The sequence below is a fragment of the Corvus kubaryi genome, unplaced genomic scaffold (genome assembly GCF_017639235.1).
Source record: "Corvus kubaryi isolate FWS band 111438036 unplaced genomic scaffold, C.kubaryi_AGA036_p1.0 split3-73, whole genome shotgun sequence".
NCBI classification, from domain to species: Eukaryota; Metazoa; Chordata; class Aves; order Passeriformes; family Corvidae; genus Corvus; species Corvus kubaryi.
The window spans coordinates 45606903-45629015 of NW_024582091.1; the positions used below are offsets into that span (position 1 = coordinate 45606903).

The 22113-nt window shown below is 36.2% G+C and overlaps 1 protein-coding gene across 2 annotated transcripts in view; it reads right to left on the reverse strand.

The window, feature by feature from the left end:
* Window positions 1-2541: 2541 nt before the first annotated feature.
* Window positions 2542-22113, reverse strand: part of SHPRH (SNF2 histone linker PHD RING helicase) — a 50850-nt gene continuing 31278 nt past the window's right edge. For both annotated transcript variants that reach the window (XM_042017354.1, XM_042017353.1), the window contains exons 18-30: window positions 21328-21470; window positions 18264-18437; window positions 17883-17945; window positions 16618-16843; window positions 15606-15749; window positions 14241-14342; window positions 13327-13398; window positions 11464-11652; window positions 7937-8029; window positions 7302-7388; window positions 6666-6844; window positions 4501-4581; window positions 2542-3288 (exon numbers count right to left, since the gene is read on the reverse strand). In XM_042017354.1, coding sequence (XP_041873288.1) covers window positions 3192-3288; window positions 4501-4581; window positions 6666-6844; window positions 7302-7388; window positions 7937-8029; window positions 11464-11652; window positions 13327-13398; window positions 14241-14342; window positions 15606-15749; window positions 16618-16843; window positions 17883-17945; window positions 18264-18437; window positions 21328-21470 — 1650 coding nt within the window. In that variant the 3' untranslated portion in view covers window positions 2542-3191. The remainder of the gene's footprint in view (window positions 3289-4500; window positions 4582-6665; window positions 6845-7301; window positions 7389-7936; window positions 8030-11463; window positions 11653-13326; window positions 13399-14240; window positions 14343-15605; window positions 15750-16617; window positions 16844-17882; window positions 17946-18263; window positions 18438-21327; window positions 21471-22113) is intronic.

The window sequence follows — 22113 nt, forward strand, 5'->3', positions numbered from 1 at the left end:
GGTCTCCGTGTTTAGTATTGTATTATGTGAAACTTGAAGAATTAATTCTACTACAGACACTGGCTATATATATACTCCAGTGGTTCAACCCTCCAATTTCAAGAGGTGCTTTAACACAACTCATGCCCACCTTTTAGTGTAGTATCTCCAGAGCTCTAGGTGCTGGTGCTCCAGGGCAGTCAGGAGAGCACCTAGAACCACATTTTCTGGCATTCCATGCTGTTATGTGAGTATAAAACAAGGTAAGCCAGGACTAAAGACTCATGCAGTGCTTGATGAGAAGCTGTGTTTTTGGTTAGGAATTCAAAAGCCACATGTTTATAAATAAACAATGAAACCATCATGTTTATATAAATAAGCCAAAACTTGAAGAGGTTGGGAAACCTCTCATAGCTGACATTTTACAGTTTGCCTGTCTTCATATTCATTGACAACTATTCTTCCCACATCTAGTTAATTAAAATGGGAGCTATGAATGTAAACACTATGTGCTTCCACAGTTTTTAGCACAGATATATAATTTCTCAGAGTGAATAGCAGCTTCTTGTGCAGTCATATTGTGTTGCACAATATCAAAATTATCTGAATATGATGAGGAAATTGGAATGTTGCTGCCCTCAGAGTTCCTGGAGTATCTGTACAGCATGATCTCCAGCACACTGTAAAATAATTTAGGCTGGAAGGGATCCATGGAGGTCATCTGGTCCAACACACCACACATAGCAGGACCAGCTTCAAAGGTGGATCAGGTTGCTCAGGGTTGTTTGAGTTCCCAATACATTCAAGGATGGAGATGTCACAGTTTCTGTGTAAACTGCTCAATCAATTCTTATCTAAAGAAGAGTCTACTATCTATTCCATTTCCCTTGCTGCAAACTGTGATCTGCAAAGACAAAAATCAGTCCTCTCCAAAATAAAATGTACATAGAGAATCATAGAATGGTTTGGGTGAGAAGGCACCTTAAAGATAATCACTGCAACCCCCTGCTGTGGGTAGGGACACTTTCCACTAGACAAAGGTCCCATCTAACCTAGCCTTGAACACTTCCACAATCTCTCTCAGCCAGAGAGAGTCCACAATCTCTCTCAGCAACCTGTTCCAATGCCTCACCACCCTTTTAGTAGAGAAATTTTTCCCAATATTCAATCTAAACTTGCCCTCCTTCGTCTCATGGCCATTCCCTGTTGTCCTGTCACTGCAGGCCCTTGTCAAAAGTCATTCTCCAGCTTTCTTGCAGCCCCCCTGTAGGTACTGGAAGGTGCTGCAAGGTCTCCCTGGAGCCTTCTCTTCTCCAGGCTGAACAACCCCCACTGCCTCAGCCGTTCTTCATGGGAGAGGTGCTCCAGCCCTGTGATGAACTTGGTGTTCCTCCTCTGCTCTTAATCCAACAGGTCAATGTCCTTCCTGTGCTGGGGACCCCAGAACTGGACACACCACTCCAGGTGGGGCCTCACCTGGGCAGGGCAGAGGGGCAGAATCCCCTCCCTCATATCCTCCTGGTCACACTTCCTCTGATGCAGCCCAGGATGTGGTTGGCTTTCTGGGCTAAGCCAACTAAGATTAACACCTATTACAAATATGGGAAACAGAGATACATTTTCTGTAAAGTTACTCAAATACTTTTTTCTCAAGATTATCCAATTGGTCCAGAAGGCCAACAGAATATGAATTCCAGAAAAATACTTTTTAATATAGTATTATTCGTGCAAATTCTATTCCCATTTGTTGTCAGCAGCAGAAAACTTGTCTGCCATGTGGATAAACTGACCAGCGCTACTCAAACATATGACTGAAGACAGAACTCAAGCAGATCAATAACTAATGGCAAATCTATTCAGCAGACATGGTTAAAAATTCTAAGATGAGATTTCTTAAAGGACTCATTTTAATTTCAGGCTCAAGTAAGATTTTTGAAATACACAAAAATCATTGTCTACTGTAACAGCAAAACATTGTAATTTGAGGGAAGTAGCCTGTTTCTTAAGCATACCCATTTTCCTGCTCTATAAATACAAAATTGTGTTTAATGCCAACTGCATAATTGAGCTTGCTTCTGTAATACCTTTGGAAATTAATGTTATGTAAATGCACATCCATACCCTATGCCAAAAGGGTTAAAAATTATCTTGCCTACCTTCAGCAGTCTAGAAATTAGCCTAGATTTGTTTTCCAAACTATCTAGTATCAACAGAGATGGGTAATCTTGCATATCTAAAGATGAAGCTTCACAAAAGTTCCATTTCTCCCCACTATTTTTCTAACTTAGACCAGGCACCTAATAACTAGACTGCCTACTATAATTTCTTGTATTTTGTTTATTTAGATTGCTGCATCTTTAAGGAGAAGAACTAGACAAAAAGATCAGGGTGAGAAAATGCACAGAAGCACCAAATAATTATGAAGTGATCAGCAGTGTAACCAATTAATTTTTGAAAATTCTGTAACAAGTGCTTTTTTTTTTACCCAGAGCACTAAATTAGTCACAGCTTAAGTGAAAACATGTACAGCAAGTCTTTAACTGATCACCAGACCAACACACATACAAAAAGCATAATTTAATTATCATCTTTTTGCAGTGAGTAAGCATTAACAATGAAATATTTAACTGTCAAAAGTCTTTATGAATATCTAAAAGCCTAATACAAATATCCAAATTATTAGTAAAGATTAGTAATTTGAAGTGTTAACAATAAGACATTTAATAACTCTGCATTAAATCTAACAAGCCCTTTCTAGAAGAATATTAATTTACAGTCATTCTTTCTAACAACTCTTTGTACAGTAAAAAAAATTAGATTTGTATTTTTCTGCTTCCCTTTCCCACCCAACCACCCACATAGTTTTGCTCTCAGACTGAGCTACCAGCCGATGAAACCTGATGGTAAAAATCCTCTCAACCAAGGGTCCAAGATCTCAGTTCTAGCATCCAGATCAAATGCTCTTTGGGAATAAAATCCATGTTTTTGTATAATGTGCAAAGTGCAACTTTTATCCAGTGCCATCAGAAGTGTGTGCTGCTATGAATGTCACTAAAGAATAAATCAGTAACAATTAAGACTTCTCAATTTCCAACTGCTCTGTTATGGACAAATGTTAGATGATGTCTACAGGAATGACAGATCAAGTGGATTATATCCTGGTGCTTATGGGGTCAGATACTTTCCAATTTCATTAGATTAAACCAGTGTTTCTACTCAAGTTCTTCAGTTTCCTCTGTAAAAAGGTCAGCCAAATCTGCCACTGTCAACACTGAGGCTTCCGACTGTTTCATGGAAGAGCTCGTGTGGCTGTGGGAAAAAATTGCATGCAGGCATCAGAGAAAGAATCAATGTCAGTAACAAGCTCTGTGCACTGAAGACAGACCACACAGTTCAGAGTCAATACCCACTCAGCTTTGAGGCTCAGCAGGAAAACACACCTTCTGTCCAGGAAAACACATACACTCATCAGCTACTGCTCTTGCATATTCCAAGTAAGATACAAAGTTCATCCACTGTCCCCAACAGTGGCCAACACCAAACACTGCAAAGGCAGCAGAACATGGAATAATCTGCTTTGACCTCTTAACATTCAAGGGATTGGCTTCAGCTTCCAAGCATGAGGTTAAATATTACTTTCAAAACATTAGCCCTCATGGGATCATTCAACCACATTCATCCAGATTTTATGTGCAAAAGTAGTGCTACTTCACAGATAAGGAGAGTAAATCATTCTTCAAGAACTAAAACTGAAATCTTTCATAACTACTGCCGAAGATGTGCATGTAAATTTTTAGTTTCATCATCTGTAACAGGCAAAATTTCCTTAAACTAAGGCCTCCTCCTAGGTTTCTCATGTGTATACAATCTAGTTAAAAAGTACAAACCTCTTACACTGTCTGCATAAAGAATGTAAATAGCATTTTTGGTCTCACTCCAAACCATCACTGCTTATAGATTTTGGAAACATAAATACAGTGAGAACTGCTTTCTGTGTCTGCACACCAGCCTGATGTATGACTTAGCATCTGGGTAATGCCTGCATGGACTGTGAAACCAAGGAGGGTGACACAGCACTGTTGGACAGGGTTTGTAGGATTTAAAAATAACAAAAGAAAGAACCCATGTTCTGTATCAGAATTTATAGCAGATGCTGTTGCTCTAGTGGCAGGCTTAGTACTACTCCATCAATTGCAATGTTTTTATACTAATGGAAATAGGTAAACTGAAAGGATAAATCATATCATAACACATAATTTATTAATTGGGCTTTTATGAAATAAAATACACAAAACATTACCAAAATATTTTCCAGAGAATTAAAATACCTCAAGCTGCAAGTTACTGGAACCAGGTTAAAATTTTTGAAGTCTTAAAACTGTTTTGCCCATCAGAACAGTTTGAAGAACAGCTGAAGTTTATCTGTAAGATATACACGCCTAACCACAATAAAAGTATGGTGGAGAACCAACTTTTCATTTTCAGTGCAATAATGATCTTTTAAAAAAATTCAACACATACCTTCTATCTACAGTTTTCAGCATAGTCTGCATTCTCTCTTCTATTGTTGCTTTTATCAGGAATCTATGAACAATTGTAGATCTGAATGCGTTTAAAAAAAAGAAAACACCACCGTAAGTGAGCAGAAGTTATAGTTATACTGTTATTGCCAAAGTTTATATAATTTCACACTAATTCTTGTAAAAGTGTTGAAAATATATCTCTGTATTTTAAGAAATAAATGTTATAAGTAATTAGCAACTTCCACTGACATTTCAGGGGGCTTAGTGCCTCCCTGTAAACACACTTTCACTCTACCAATCACATACTAAATGAATGTAAGCTGTATTAGCTAAAATCCTAATGTAGATACTGGGCAAAGTTCTGCTTTCTGTGTCCTTACTAGAAACATTTCTCCAGAGCCTAAAGAAAAAAGAGCTTTGCCCACTGGTTATATACAATGTTCATACTTATTTGTCATAAATTATTCCAAGAGACAAGGGCTCAATGTGATGGATAATTAAACCTAATACCCAAAGTTTTAATAACAATATTTTTGAAGACAGCAAAATATTATAATTTTTTTAAAAGAAGTTAGTAATTGTTGTCAGTAAACACTGGTAAAACATAAAACGCAAAATGTCAGTAAATGTAACACAAAATGAAAACTCCATTTATGAAATAAAATTTCAAAAAAGAAAGCAGTAATTGAGAAAAGTGCCAGGCACAAGAAAGTGAAATGGAAAAGAGTCAGATCCAAATATAAAAATGAAAAATCACCCCATCCTCCGCAGTATAAACATTTTTCAAGGTAAGAACCCTTGAAAATGCTTAGACGGTTTTCAGATCTTAGGTTGAAACTTTGGCAGGTAAGATTTCACAGAAGAATGCAGGGGGAATACTTTCAGATTCATAGGCAATGGTCTACCCCAAAAAAATGAAAGTAAATAAGAACTGAACTGGTAATAGTTGCACCAGTGACACTAAATGGAGTAATGCTCAGTGTACGTGGAATACAGCCCTTTTTTCAAATAAGCCTTGCTGAAGCCTTAATTCTTAAAAAGTACAATGTATCTAGGTGGTTTTACTGCAAGGTTTTTGCCAGACCTCTTGTGCCAGCATCATGTAAAATTACACCATGGGCTGTTGCAATCAGTCTTTCCTATGCCCTCACAGTTAATTCAAAATATTTACCAACACACACCAATATCCACCTGTTCATAAGCATTCTTTCACATACATGCTCCTTCATGTGCTCTCTCTTTGCTTTCATTTCCAGAACACAAACCCCACTATTATTCTACAGTATTATTATTCCAGAATTGACTGTAGCTATTTTTCTTCTTCATGTACTGGGCTTTTAATTTTTTTCTCAAGTGACATGAGACCTTAGGAAAAACATATACATCTCATATGTTGAGGACAAACTTCCTAAAAAGTTTGTTAAGTGTTCAGTACTACCACTGTCAGAGCAACAACACTGAAACAAACAAGAGACATGCAAACTCATTAATGTCTTCAAAACGATCTAGACAGCGGTGAGGGCAGAACTGTGATTTAAAAACCTATCAGTTCTAAAGAGAGTGTGCTATAGCTTTTTTCTTGGAAAAAAAACCCAACCAAAAAAAGCCCCAAAACAAGGAAACAAAAAACTCTCAACAACTTATGCAGCTTCTAACCTGGACCTGAGAATGACCAGTTAAAAGGAGCCTCTCAAGGAAACTCAGACAGGCCATGCCTGAATTTAGCCCTACATGACAAACAATGAGTTGCTCGGACCTGCAAAGCTAAGACATTTCTGGACATTTTTGCAAGCAGAACTCCAAGGTTAAAAACTAAGGCATCAATGGCACACACATAAAATATACAGCAGCAGCTGAACAAGGTTTTTCAGAATTTTAGACTCAAGAGCCTATACTCTTCCTAAATGCCCAAATGCAATTTATTTTTGCATCTTACCCCCGTAGCACAAAAGAACTCTCTAAAATACACAATGTGATTATTCAGTCAACTTTTTTTATTTTAATCTTTCTGTCCCTTACATGATCATCTTTAAAACCAGGATTCCTATGAACACCCTCATCTCCAAAATTGGGGAGTTCAGTGGACTAGAGTTATTCTAATTTAGAGTATGCAGATCTATTCTGGACCATATCTAAACCATTGAACAGAGCTGTAAATCTTACTTTGTTTGGCCAATACGATGTACTCTGCCAATAGCCTGTAGCTCATGTGCCGGATTCAGAATGGGCTCCACGAGCAGAACATGAGTTGCTTCGATGATGTTTAGTCCATTGGAACCAGTGTGAAGAGGCAGCAGCAAAATATTGATGTTGGGATCATATTTAAATGCAGACAGGTTTTCCTAAAAGGCAAACATCACAGCAGTGTGACACAAGTTCCTCAACAAGAAGTGTGGGGGACGGGACTACATTTTCAACAAATTGTAACAGCTAACACAGGCTCCAGAGTGACAATCTTGCAGGTCTGATCCAAGACCTGGCATCTCAGAACAGATACATGACAGTTTCAGGAAGGCATGAACTTCTTGCAACACTGATCAGTGTGTCTTATCCTTAGCTTCCACGCCAACGCATCTTTCTCAAAAGCGCATGTACTGCTTATCTCTGAACGCTTTAAACTGGGGCTTTTCGAGATTATGATTTTTAGAATTAATGAGTTAGAGATCAAAGTTTCTGCCAAACAAATTTGCTGCTCTTTTAGTTTCTGAAATGAAGCAACAAAGTAAAAGGATCAGATTAACTTCTATGAACTACGATTTTCCCACTGAAAATAATTTAAGAAAAATATCCTTTATGTACCTGAAATTTACTAATTCCATTGATCTGAGAAAAAATCATGTTGTTGTCATACAAAGCTTTTGAAATTATATCCAACACATCTTGCCACTGTAAAAAAAAACAAAACAAAACCACACAACACAATAAAAGTAACTCAACATTACAAACAGCAATGACAACTAAAAACTATTAATTAACTTCCCTAACAAAGAGTAGATTAAAATGCTTTTCAAAATGCTAGCACTTGCAATTAAAAAAAAAAAACCAGTGAGCTAGAAACCAAATCTTTCATAAAACTAAGTAAGACAGGTAATTTAGAAAGATCAGCTTGAATAAAAGAAATTGGTAGCCACTGCAAAAAGAGTTTTACAATGTATCAAAACCATTTGGACATTACATTTAAAAATACCTAGAATTTCTACTGCTTCCATACAAATCTAAGTGTTTGCCTTTTAAAGGAAAGCTTTTACATCTGCTGACTATGATCATTATTCTTGTTCCCATTACAGGACTTGCCCTACAAATCCTGAAAACAATCAAGTGGTTGTACAGAATGATTCAACATTTTGGTAGCTAAACTAGTTCCTGAAAATATTATGAACGCCTTAAACTCAAAACACACACGCAAAGACAAGACAGAAAATGGTGATTAATACCGTTGAGAAAACTAAGGACTTAGCCCCTGGATCTTTAAATTGAATTCTCTTCAGTGTTCGGACCACAGCTTCCACTTTGGTGGAGTGACTTCCCTTTGAAAAGGCAAAGAAGCACATTAGTAAAGCAGGATAGTAAAACACTCCTTCCACAATCATTGCTTAATTAAATGATGGTATATTAGGTCTCTTACATATCTTACACAAAGTTAAAATTTATCAGCCTTGAGGAAGAGCAGGTTAAGTAGCACTGAACTACTTTTACCTCTCCCTTAAAATGCACTGCATTAGGATCAGTAGTGTGTAACAGCCATGTGCAGCACATGGAAGAATGAAGTGCCATTTAGACACACCATCAAGATCTGCATGAAGCAAAATATGGCCCAAGCAGTACAGTGGCACCACCAAACATGCCCATTAGGCCTCCTGCAGTTTAACTTTGTGGCACAGTCTTTAGAGAATCTTCCAAATGCACTTTAAAATTTCCCTACCTTCACACCTCTTGAAAATGGACCAAGAAAAAAAACCTACCTGAATCCTGTTCTGTTGCTTTTGTTTCTCATTCTGGCAACATCAAACTTACATTCAGTACTATGAATCTTGTTAATTATATTTAAAACAGTAAGGAAATTGTAAATATAATTAAATTAATTTTTGTATGATGGTGAGCTGCAATGAAAACATCTTCATATTCTGCATTCAGAAGTATTTCAGTGCTTAATGAATCCAACACTATAGTCTACTTCTTGTCCATTTGGTTTTTGTACTCTTCCCTTTCACCTTAGGTCAGCAAGAGGATACCATGAGAAGTAATTCTTTTTTCCATCTCCTTCAGTATGTACTTTGTATTACAGCAATATTACCTGATGTCTTTTTTAAAGAAGCCTTTACTTTCTTACAAGTTGCTACATGTACAGTGATTTCAAGCTGTGTTAGATTCAGCCGGACAAATACTGTTTTATTTCTGTCTGCACCTGTCTTTTGAACATTGAATTAACTATGTTGGCTCACTACAATGACAGATCAAATTTACTCAAGTCATGCTGCTTGCAGAATTGGCTGGGAAGGATGTCAGCAGTCTCAGCACAAGCTGGGAACCAATGCTGGGCTGCTTGATCATTCACACATTAAATAGCTAACATGTAAAAGACTTCTGCAGACTGTTTTACCAAAGGCTGCAGTAAACAGTACCATTTTATTACTCAGGGTCCTCCCCAGTGATTCCAACTCTGCAATGTCACAGCCACAGAAATTAACCACCTTTCTTCCATGTCATTTCTGCTGCACCTGGTAGACATTGACACTGTTTGCAAAGTCAGATGGACAATTAAAAATGTTTATCTGAAAGGATGACACATTTGCAGCCCTATGGCAGCTGCCTCCCAATCATAAACACCTACACTAGGAGATCCAAGACTAGCTTTTAGTACTTCCTACATAATTCCAGGGTCACATATGTGCTTTTCCAGTACCATTCATCTCTGATTCAGTGATGACAATCCTGGAAAATCTGCTCTGTCTTTTCCTCAGAAACTGTTTTTAGACCTTATCACAGGTTCTATTTTAACCTGCTACAACAGATAGTAACTTTAGCCACTGTTGTTGATTTTTCCACGCTTCAGATTCCTGTGACTCAGGTGTCACAAAGGTGACTTCGTGCAAGATCAGTAAGAGGATCTATGGCAGAGAAAAGAACAGCACAACGCTCAAAGTGGTCACAGTCTTTTTGCTCTATTTTTTACACAAGATAACTGTGTAAAGTTCTTCATCCCTTTGTCTACATTACATTAAACTATATTAGACTTACTGAATTTACAAGTGACTAAAACTTTGGCTTACAGCACACAAAAAAAATTCAATTTTGTTCTGAGTATTTATGGAGATGAACTGACATTCAGTCTGTATTAAGAAATGTTACCCCACTCATTACCCCTACACCATGAGTCATTTTGCTGAATATTCAGATGACTATTTATAAAGAAATTGGCTAGTTCCAATGAATTATGGAACAGTAAACATTAGAACCAAAACTACCCTCTAACAATTTCTGTCTCAGATGACAGGCTGGCAACACCCACTGCAATACTGACCAGACACAGGAAGCTTTTACAAAACCAAAACATGCACGGATGCCAGTAATCTCTCTCAGTATAAAATGCTTCCATTTACAGTAGTCCTTTTGCATCTAAGGCATTACCTTAAGATGGTTAGTGTTGGTACCATAAAGAGTAAGATAGATAGAAAGAAAGAGAGGTAGTGAATACTTTTAAGAGACTGGAGGGATTGAGAAAGATCAGATTAAAACAAACACTGAATAAATCACACAATTTTCAGATCTATACTGAAAGATACTGATCTTAAACTCGGTATTCCATAGTAACCATAGTAAGTTTGTTATTCTTTGTTAACTGTCTTTTAAAGGAATATGAGGCAGCAATTTTTATTTTTTTAACAATGTTGCTCGTTTAGATAGTAAGTACAGTGAAGCTACAGTGTAATTTTTTAATTTTTCATGAACTAAGAATGAGATTTGCTCAAGCAAATTCACACAGAATTCATATTTTTGCTTTATTTTTGCTTTGTTCAAAGTTTTGACACAGAAATACTTCAAGAAAACACTACAACTCTTTACACAGAACAGCAGATGACATGTTCTTTCAGTGTCTTATTTAAGAAATTTGCTTATTCTAGTTATTTTTTTATGTAATTTATGAAACATATTTGAAATTTTGTTAGAAAGAGGGTGGTATCTCTAAACTGTATACGGAATTAATCTGTAAAAAGCCCTGCATGTAGTGATGTTTGAAGAAGTACCATTTGAAAAACACAGCCTATTTACTCCCCCTGGTGCCACATACTGTCAACTACTTTCATAATTCGAGTTAGGGATCACCTACTCATAAAATGGAATTCCATTTGTCCAGAGAGGTTGAAATAACTAGTGCAAATGTGGTAGCATTGTCTTCAACACAGGGCAGCAACCCTAGAAATTGTGCAAGGCTCAAGGAGACTTGCACAGATATCAGTCTGTCAGCACAACTAGTTATTAGTTTTAACTATACTAATCAAATTATTGTAAGTTATGTCCAGCCGTATTATAATCATATTTTAATGAAAGACAGCAGTATAATCTAAACCAAAATATTATCAATGTCTTTTACCTTTGCATTTTAGCCCAGAATCCTCTGTTTTTTCCACAACTGCAATAAACACAGGTTTTTTGTTTCTACAACTCATTCATGCAGAGCAAACACGTACCTATGCACTATGCATATGTCAGTATTGCTAAAGACTCATAGAGATGCTGTCTCTTCCTCCAGCCCTGCCTTCAACCCAATGAAAACCTTCCACTACTAAGAAAAGTAGATACAACAGTGCAATCAGGACTGAAATCCATTAGGAACGCCATTAGGACAAACTATTTATAAAACTATATAGTACACTTGTCTGTCTAAATGCAGTATGCAACAAAACACAACAAATATACCCTGCTGAAAGTTTGGACCACAGAGCTCCTGCAAACAACTCACCTTGACAGGAATATCATCCTCCTGATTTGCAGCTTCTGCAGTGAAGACATAAGATATTTCTTTATGAGATGTTGTCTGCCTGCAAATGGCACATTTAATTGAGCTGCGGCGGGTGCCAACGCTGTACTGCTGGATGATGATTGCTATGCACTCATTACAAAAACAGTGTCCACACGTCAGCACTGCCCACTATGCAGGAAATGAAAAAAACCCAAACACAACACAGTTTCAATTTTGGAAAACAGTGTACTAATCTATGATAAATTACCTTATTTTCATGATACTCATCAGATTAAAGAAGAATTTTAGAATTGTTGCACTCCAGTTCCTAAAAAGTCTGAATTTCCAAGTTTTCCAGTACAGAGACATTCATGATCTAAATAAAGTCTTTGCATTTTTTGTTCATTTTTTGCATTTTCTCAGTTTTGAACTTCAGGAAAGACTTTCACTTCTATGAAAGATGATTCTTAATGCTTTACATAAACACAGATTAAGTATTTACATAATTAAAAAAATACAAAAATGTTTGTATTTGCCTTTTGTAAAATTCTTTATCTCTGCATTCATACTAGATTGGTCTTATTTAATAAGTGACAGAAAAAATGCTTTAGTTTTTCCCTACTGTTAAGTCCTACGCAACATCTTTGGACTTAAGAAGAAAGATTTTGTACACAGTGTCTTAATCTCTTTTTGACAGAATGTGTATGAAACAAAAGATTGCATTGCAGAAGCCATTCTCCTTTGTGAGCCTAGAGTATCTACACATCAGCCATAACCTTCCATAATAGAGAAGCAATTTGTAGATCAGTGGTTTTGAAACTCAAAATAGTATCTTTTGCTGTACTAGTCTGTTCTATAGGCCATTCCAAGAGGGAAAACTAAAAGTTTTCATGGGACCAAGTAGCAAAAGGAATTGACTAAACCAAGCAGAAGGTCTTTTAGGCTTTGTAAGGATGCAAAGTATTTTAAAAGTTCTTTGCAACTTGAAAGCTGCTATCATCCAAAGCAGCAGTCTTGCTGTTAAGAAAAGATAGTTAAGAGATTATTTTCCCTTTCAGTGAGCTCCTCCAGCTTTGAGATAAAGCATAATGGCAGTTAACAGGACTAACAGCTATTCTCTGTAAAAACCTGTATTACCCTTGGAAGAAGGGCACAGAGGGGATTTTGGAAACATGGCAGGGCAGCAGTTCACGCTTACACGTCTATAAAGCAAAGAGAAGCTAAACCTCCTTGAAATAACTACCCTAAAAAAAAAAGACAATTTAGTGCGACTGAAAAGGAGTCCTTTCATGTTTTTCCCTAATGCATCATAAGTCAAGTTTAACCTATGGCTTTGTACTTTATGACATAGATTAAGTCTCACTTGAATTTCAACCCCTGCAGTTCAGAAGGGAAGTGGAGGGGAAAGAAATCCTCATTGCCAGTATTTATTCTATTGGATTTTGCTATGTTTACATAAGTAATATCCTTTTCTTTAGAAGAAAACAATACTATCAATAAGAACAATTACAGTAAAATACAATAGTATACAAAAGATATTTACCTACTTAGTTCTGTTAGCTTATAAATGGGAAATAAACGTTCCTGACAAAAGTATAACTTCAGAGTTACAAAACAATCATGAACACACATTTTTGGAACACCTAAGCACTGATGTCAAAAGCTAAAGCAGTAGAGGTGCTTGCATTCGAGAAAGATGTTGTTTCAGGGGAGAAGCTGATTGGTACATTACAGGAAACAGCTCATTTCCCCCATTTCAATACAACATTCATTTAAAATCAGATCTTGACAATTTCACACACAACTGGCTCAGCTCTAGCTAAAGACGTTCTAAAACTAAAACCTATTGAATAAGTATCTTACCTGTCTTCCCAGCTGGCGTGCACAGATTGGACATGGTTCTGGGTTAACTCCTCCAGTAGTTTTATCCTGAGACTATAAATTAGAAAAGAATATATATAAGCTCTGTGTTTTGTTATTCTATATTTAAAACAAGCTTCTAGAAAAAATGAATATTGAAGCCCTTAAAAGAAACCAAATCAAACCAAAACACTGTGTCAGCAAATTAAAAACATATTCATCTACTTAAGCCCACCTTGAGGAGTTAAAAAATATGTAATTTATGGTAAGCAAAGGGAGCACTTTTCATACTGCAGTCCTTCAGATGGCATCTGCAGCTCTATGACAGCCCTGAAAAATCCTGGTAAAATACAAGCTTCAAACAAGAAATTCCTAATATTTTCTATCAGCTTCACACTGTTGTAAAAACACTTAAATTTTGCTTAACTATGCTTACTTTAACATAATTGCACTTAAACACTATGATTAAAATAACATTTAAAACATGGGGATTGTCTGTTTTGGGGTTTTTTTGGGTATTTTTTTAACACTTACTTAATCTCCAGACATGATTGTCCTTCTGTTTAAGGTAAGCTCTTTGTAAAATACCAAAGGTATGCAGAGACGAACATAATTTTATAAGGCTTCTACTAAACATGGCCCAGTTAGTTTTATTGAAAACTTTAAGCATTTAAAACTACTTCATAGTTTAATAAGCATGTAATTAAGCAAGTAACTAAAATATATAATGCAATGAATAATTTCATGAGCATACACTAACACAAAGAGCAGCACAATGAATTTCAAAATGTAATGAATCTTCACAGAAAATACAATTTCTTTAAGATAGAAGTTTTAAATAAAAATAATGGTAGGTTTCTTCCACTAGGTAAACAGAGTACATCACTTAGTAAAGACTAAGGAACCATTAATCTTACTTTCTCCAGATTAGTGAGGTACAGAAGTTGTCCTAATTTCTTTTGAAGCTGTGATTTGGCAACTGCCTTGTCATTCAGAAGTTTAACTCGATTTTGCTCTACCTATGAAAACAAAATTAAATATGTATTAAAACAGGAAAAAAAAAGTTTTACAATAAGGCTTGAATTAAATTTTTTTGTGAAATTCAGCTGAGTAATTTACTGGGGACAGACAGACAAACAGCTCATGCTGGAAATTTAAGATGTGCTTTTCCCCAAGCAAAATTGATTATCTATTCCTTTTCCGTACCCAGTATGAACATAGCACTGCGAATGGGCTGAGACACAGAAGGTACACAAAATTGTTTTCTGTTGTTTTATTTGCATTATTGGTTCTTTACAGAAACAAAATTAAAATAACCCAATTTTTTAGAAGTTTCTTTTGGACTTCATTCAATTTATCATCTATTTTCTTACAGTCATGTATATACATCCTAGACTCAACTGCTAGTTCCAAAAACAGTGTGTAAGAAACAAGTATTTTCTTTACATTTCTACGAAATTTACACTTTTCATTTAACCTATACAAAGACAGAAACATTAAGCTGACTTTTTTTTAGATTAATTACAGCTGATAGTGGAGAAGCTATTAATACTGAAGAAGAGGCAGGCACCTGAAGGATAAAGGCCAAAGGAATGGGTGTTTCTTTTATGGCTGCATATACGTACATAAATCTTAAGATTTTGTTAGGCATTCGTTAAGCAAAGTGCTCCTTTAAAAAATTGTTTCAATACAGAGATAAAATTTATTTCCTTATAGAAAGAAGCACTTTTATCTAACTGAATCTCACTGAAAAAAACCCCAGAAATTGTGTCTATAGAAAATATACTTCTACTGGTAAAAAAAAAAAAAAAAAAGTTTTTTCTCTATCACCATAAACAAAGTCTCTCAGGGGTAGCTCAGAAATTTCAAAATACTGAAAAGAAGATTTGTCTTTTAGCTGCTCCTTCTGTTTTATATAGGCGTTTGTGGAAAGTATCAATACGGGTAAGGAATCAGGTCAACTTAATTTTCCACCAGCTTGGCAAACTGGGAAATTGTAGAGAAAGGAAGGAAGTTGCAGCTGCTGAAAGGACAGCAGTATTTTGGAAACATGCCACTCTATCAGAAGGCTAAAAAAATACATCAAAATAACAGTTACAAGCTCAAAATGGCCCATGTACTGAATGCAGAAATAGGTAAGAATTCTATACTCTACCAAGCCTTTCTGAAATGGAAACAGAGACATAATAGAGACCTTATACATAGATCCAGATGCAGATTTTATTTTTGTAGGAGGCAGGTTCCTTCAGAAAGAAACCATTCTTTCCTGCCCAGTACTTTACCTCATGTGGTTCTATAATGTGGAGAACTGGTGGATTTGGTTTTGGCTCATCAGGATGACGCACTCTCAGTCGTTCTGTCGCCATTGCCAGTTCATCAATAGCAGACACATGATCCCTAAGGACCATCCAATACTCATGAAGTAACTGTAAGAAAACCCCAAACAAATGAACAGCAGAACTGAATTGAGTTACACTTACATGACTCTGCCATACAATGTAAAATAAAATGTGAGAATCTTTTTGGAGGAAGGGTTAATATTTCTTTACAGTATTCAGCCACAACAACAACAAATTACAAAGGAAAACAAGCAGTATAGACATCATTTTTCCTGCTCTCTTTTCCAGCCTCTTTGTATAAACAACAATAAATAGCTGGCTCTTATTTCTTCTACAACTATTAGTATTACAATAACTAATGCAACTAAAAATTCAGAAACCAAATGCCTTGCAAAACTAAACAAATGCTGAATAAAATAAGAGTTATTTCATGGGTATCATCCTTGTAGCTCAATGTAGATTAGAGTAGTACAGACCACTGAATCAGTATTTCCAAGTCACAACAGATGGAATCCATAACACTGTCTTCATTCTCATTGGCATATTAGTCCCACCTTTTGTTTCCTAACAAAGGCACATGAAAAACTGTGCTCCTTCTTCACAAGACTGAAGGGAAACTGAATTACAGAAGGGACCATTTGGATTTGTTGAGCCTTGCTACATTCTGATTTAACTAAACAGATGAACACATATAATTGCATCCTTATACTGTCTTAATAGATGCAATTACATTGCTTAGTAATTTGATTAGTCACCAGTACAGCTTTTAGAAACTCTTAAATCATATATAAATCATTTAAAATCAAATCCTGTAATAAGCACTGTGGAAAAGGTTGGTGTAGGCAAAGCCTAATTTCAGGAATACAGCTTAGATGTGCTAATATTCAGTTTCAATTTGTTTATAATAAATTAAATGGACCACACAACTCTTTCATCACCATGTAATTTACTGTACCTTATATTCCTTTTTCCATGCTTCAAAGAGCTCCAGGAATATGCTTCCTTCTTCAGTTAGCCTAGCATCCATTCGATGAGCTTTGGCAAAGGAGAGAAGAGCTTTCAAGGCACGTTCCGTTTCACTGGTCGCCCAGAGCCCTCTGCTTGTGGTGGGCAAACGATCATCGACAAGCCCTTCTTGGTCTTCTATCATCTCCTCAAAGATTGCCATTTGGCCTTTAACACTTCAAAACAAACCCAACACAGCACTTAGCACTGATTTTGTACTTCTACATCCATCTGTACTTATTCATCATCTATTTCAGCCTTCTTATATATGATTAAAGGATAATGCAAACCAAGCAAATATAAACAGCTGTTTTATTACCTAATGTATCAAAAGCTTGCTTTGAACACAAGTGACCTCGGTACCAATCCTCAGGCCATTTTGTCAGCTCAAAATCATCAACAGCTTTTGTAAAGGCTTACACATCTAAATCATCTTTCAGTAGTTATTAATGTCACATTCATTAAAAATTTTTCATTTCTAACTTTTTATATAAACAAGAATTACAGTTAAACTGATACAAAATTTGCTGTGTATTGCACTGTGTAAGAACAGTACAGCTCCACAGTTCTCTCCTTGACAAATAATGCTAATTTAGAAATACATTGATGCTTCCTGATTCCAGCAGTCGTGAGGCAACAAGCTCCCACTGGTAAAGACTTCTCAAAATGTTCTCAGTGTCCTCAAGACTTTTCAATCCAATTTTGACATAGTGAGAGATAGAAGTCCAAATGAAAGCATGCAGAGGGTTGTAATCTATGTCTCTCAGTACTGCCCACTTTGCATACTTTTCTGACACCTGTGCTGGTGTCACCCTTCTTTCAGCTTCATCCTGTCTGAGACCTCTTCTCTCACTGTAACATTGAATAAGGATGGTACTATACCACTTGCAGCTGGACTGCAAATAAATATTTGCACAAATAGGAGTATGTGTTAAAATAACATACTTGTATTTATACACATGCTTTCTGAACATGCCAATGCTTCATTTCAAACGGTCATATTATAGCAGCTTGATAGAAAGTGGGATGTATTCATTCCTTGGATACAGTTTATTCAAATGAAACTTACATAGAAAATTAAACCTAATAGAACTGCTATCAAAGCCATTAGCAAGAAGCTGCTGTCATTTGGTCATAAAGCTATTTCAGAAAACATAAACCAACCCAACTCTCATATTTTCTAACAGTGATAAATTTATAAAGCTATGAACTTACCTATGCATAAAGAGCTTTGACTCATACTCTGTGAACAATTCATCAGCCTTACAAAAGACACAGCTGCAATACAGGAAATTGAAAATAGATGCACTCAGAATTTCATCAGAAACCAAATTATCATAAGCCCCTATTCCAACATATAAAGCTACATAAAATTCTTAAAAAACAACAAAATAAGAGTCATATATACACTAATATAGCTGACACGAGAAGATTTTATAAAAATAAAACAAAAGGTCATGATTCTAACAAATGGATCTGTGACATCTGTGTGCATACAGCTCCTGAGTACATAATGAAGATTTTAGAATGTTATTTCAAATAAAGGAAAATTTAGTAATACATGTCTAAGGTATATTTTCTGTTTTCAAGACGTACTTGTTAAGTGGAAGTCTAACAGGTCGCAAATGGCAGATAGTGGCAGCCTCAATGACCTGCTTAGAAGGAGGCCCTTCTAAGTTTTTCACTGCTTCTCTTACAATCTTCTGGAACTTCTTCACTTCATCCAGCTGGGTTGTAAGTAGGAATTGAAGGCCTCTGCAGTCACGGAATCTGATTTAAAGAAAAAGGAAAATTATTGTACACCAAGACACTAAGTCCAAACTTGATTCAGTATTTTAAAGTAGAAGAGAAGTAGCTAAATAGCAATCTAGGACAACATACAATGTTTGTACCACAAGCAAATGCTTATTATTACTACATGTAACATGTAACGCTGTCAGAAATCACTCCAGTGTATCCCCAGAGCTAATGCCTGGTATTTTTAGAACAGAAGGACTCATTCCATGACTTGAGAGATGTGACCAAACACTAGTAGTGAACACCAGCTGGCAATATTCTGGTCCACAACGCAGATCTACTAAAGGTACTGCACATACTTACAGTCTTACTTGTGTCTGTTTGCCAACAAAGTGATTTGCAATGCACCTGTGCAATTCACAGGAGACACATGCACCCATCGCAAAAATACACTTCATTCGGCAAGTTAGCTTTCAAAGTTAAATGTATTAAGTGGACATAACAGTAACCTGTATTCCTAAAACCTAGCTGTCTTTCGTGATTAGAGGAGAAACATGAACACAAGTTAAGTACTTTCCACATTGTGTTTTTCCTGTGAGCAGAAGTCTCTTGCTGAAAGAAAGTGCACCATTCCTACAAGGTCTGACATTGATGTACAAGACTGTGGTTCTACACCATATGGAAAGTTTGATCCAAAACATCCATTTTGTAAAGTGCAGAGAGCAAAGCACAGGTTTAACAGTACTAAAGCTTGGCATTTAATATGACCCACTTAAGTGATGTGCATTTTAAAATAACATAGACAAGGTTTACCTAACCAGATAGTCTGAAAATAAATGTAAATTGCAACCACGAGTCTGCTGTTAATACCATCAGTTGCCAAAAAATATCAGCTTCATAAAAATCTCCCTCACTATACCATGGATTAATCATATCCAGTACTCCATTAAGAGTACTTGTTGCTTCCAACACTGACGAAGTAGCACTTGATAAGACACTGTTCTTTAAGTTTTATCTCATATGCTAAAATAAATTGAAATGGAAGTAAGTTTTATCCCTGTGTTATAAAAGAAAATTTAGTCACAGATAGCTTTTCCAAAGTTGCACAATCTGTAAGCAGCAGCAATTTCAGAAGATACTTTCGAAATACCTAATTTCAATTGAAGGGGAAAAAAAAAAAAAAAATCAGTGTGACACAAGCTAACATACAGACAGATGCATAGGCATAAAAGTTTTGCATGAACATGCAAACAGTCCTTTCTTCATATTTATTTGGACCAGAATATGATGCTATCATTCTCAAATAACCATTAAATGTTTATATCCAGACTCACACATTGGTTGAGGTTGGAAGGGGCCTTGGGGTGTTGTCTTGTTCAAATGCTCTCCTCAAGCAGGGTCACCTAGAGCTGCTTGCCCAGGACCACGCCCAGACAACTTTAGAGTATCTCAAGGATGGAGACCCCACAATCTCTCTGGGCTACCTGTTCCAGTGCTCAGTCACCCTCACAGTACAAAAGCATTCCCTGATGTTCAGAGGGAACATCTTGTGTTTCAGTTTTTGCCCATTGCCTCTTGTGCTGAAGAAAAAAGAGGTTAAGTTTTGTATCTTTATTTAGATTATTCAATAGAATTATGTTAAGTACTGAAAAGTAAAATATAGGTTTACTTCCAGAAAAGTCTTTACTTCAAGAAGAAATTACAACCTTTTGGAATCATGATGGCAGAGTAGTCAGAGTGGAGGATATCTCTTTACATGTGGAACTAAATTACGTGTGTATCTTAAATATTTAAATTTATACACATATACACATTTTATAAGCACATTAGATGTTTATACACAGATGTATATACATTTATGCACATCTATTTATATATATCATAAATATAATAAAAATGTATTTGACTAAAACATGATTAAGATAGACTGTATTTAAGAGCATAAGTTCATATATCTGAGAAAATTGCCTGAAGCTAAACTATGAGAGCACTGTCCTTCCTATGTCTCCCTTTTCTGTGATGAACTTACAGACGGTCAGCCAGAATGTACAAGAGGAGGTTAGGAGAAAAGGGTCTATTCAACCCTAAAATTCAGGGGAGACCTTATTGCTTTCTATATTTATCTAACTGCAAGGTACAGAGAAGACTGAGTCAAACTTTTCTCAAAGGCACCTGGTGAAAGAACAAAAGACAGTGTACATAACATGCAACACAGGAAATATTAGCTAGGTAGAAGGATTTTAATGTCTTTTTTTATTTTTCCACCAAGTGGGCCAAATACTGGAACAGGCTTCACATAGAGACTATTAGATCTCCCTCCCTGGAGATACCTAACAGGTCAAATTCCTGTGCAACCTTGCTGGATTGAACGAGCATGGGTCTGGATCTGTAAGATGAGGGTTGATCTATGTGACCTCTGAAAGTTCCTTCTGAATTCATTATTCTGCAATTGAACCCAAAAAGAAGTGGTATACCGTTGTCTTGAACATGAAAACAACCTCAAATTCTTTGCACAGAAAAAAAGTGATGCTATTTTATGGTGTTACAAAAGGATCTTCTGATATTGTCTACTTTCCATTCAAGCAAGTCAGTTTCTTTCAGAGGTTACTCAATTTTAATGCAATAAATTTCAAATTCTTCTTACTCAGCAGTTTCATGAGTACAGAAGACCGTAAAACCACAGTAGTTAATAGAGAAGAACATTTCAAAGAATGCCTAAGAGAAAACAGTAATTTTCCTACTTTCTTACCTAATCTTCTATTTAGTTGCACTTTTTTTCAGGGACTAGTTTTGAAACATAATTGCGGTCCAGATGCTCTGAAGCAAAAATGTCTGCTATCTAATTGCAACTGCTAGCACAAGCTAGTAAGAAGACCTGAGTAGATTTAACTGTATTTACAGCCTATTTCAGTTATTCTCTTACTTCTCTGCCATGGAGAGTTTACTCGTCTGCTGTTTGTAGTTGCAGGTTATTTCATTTTGCACACGCTGAACAAGCTCCTCATCGATGGCATACTGTATTGCTGTCTGGATGACATCCAACCACCAAGGAGAACCTGAATGTATCTGTATGAAAAAGAATAGATTTATCCTTGAACATTCAACAGAAAACCAATCTACTCATTGCAGCAGAGGTATATACCACTCTTTAGGCCATGGTCAAACACAGACTGGAAAATTCCATGAAAAGTGGAGCATGAGAGTATGATTAAAAAATATCTCATTTTCTGTTGAAGTGTAACACATGACTAAGAAACTGTCTACATTCTCCACACCTTTATATTCCTTCAGCAGAGTCAGATTCACCAAGGCTATCTACACAGAACAGCCACATAGAGATACTGTGATCTCAAAGTTTCTTCCTTCTCTCTCTCTCAAAAGGAGATGAAATGATCATTTAATGAGAGAAAGTAAAGCTCCCTGTGAAATTAACAGAGCAACACTGAAGTGACCTTGTAATTTTAACAGGCGAGAGAAGCTGCATAAGTTTACTTCCTCGTGTGCCATTTGTCCTTTTATTATTTCTTTACTATTATGTAAGTGACAAGCACCATTTCAACTCAGGTGTTCATCAATTGATTAAGGGTTTGCTACATTCCATGAAATCTGAGTTGTCACATTAACTGAACATAGTTAAGCCTTAAGCACACTAACTAAATGAATGTTAAAAAACATTTCCCTTCAAAGTAACTGAAATACCATCTGACAC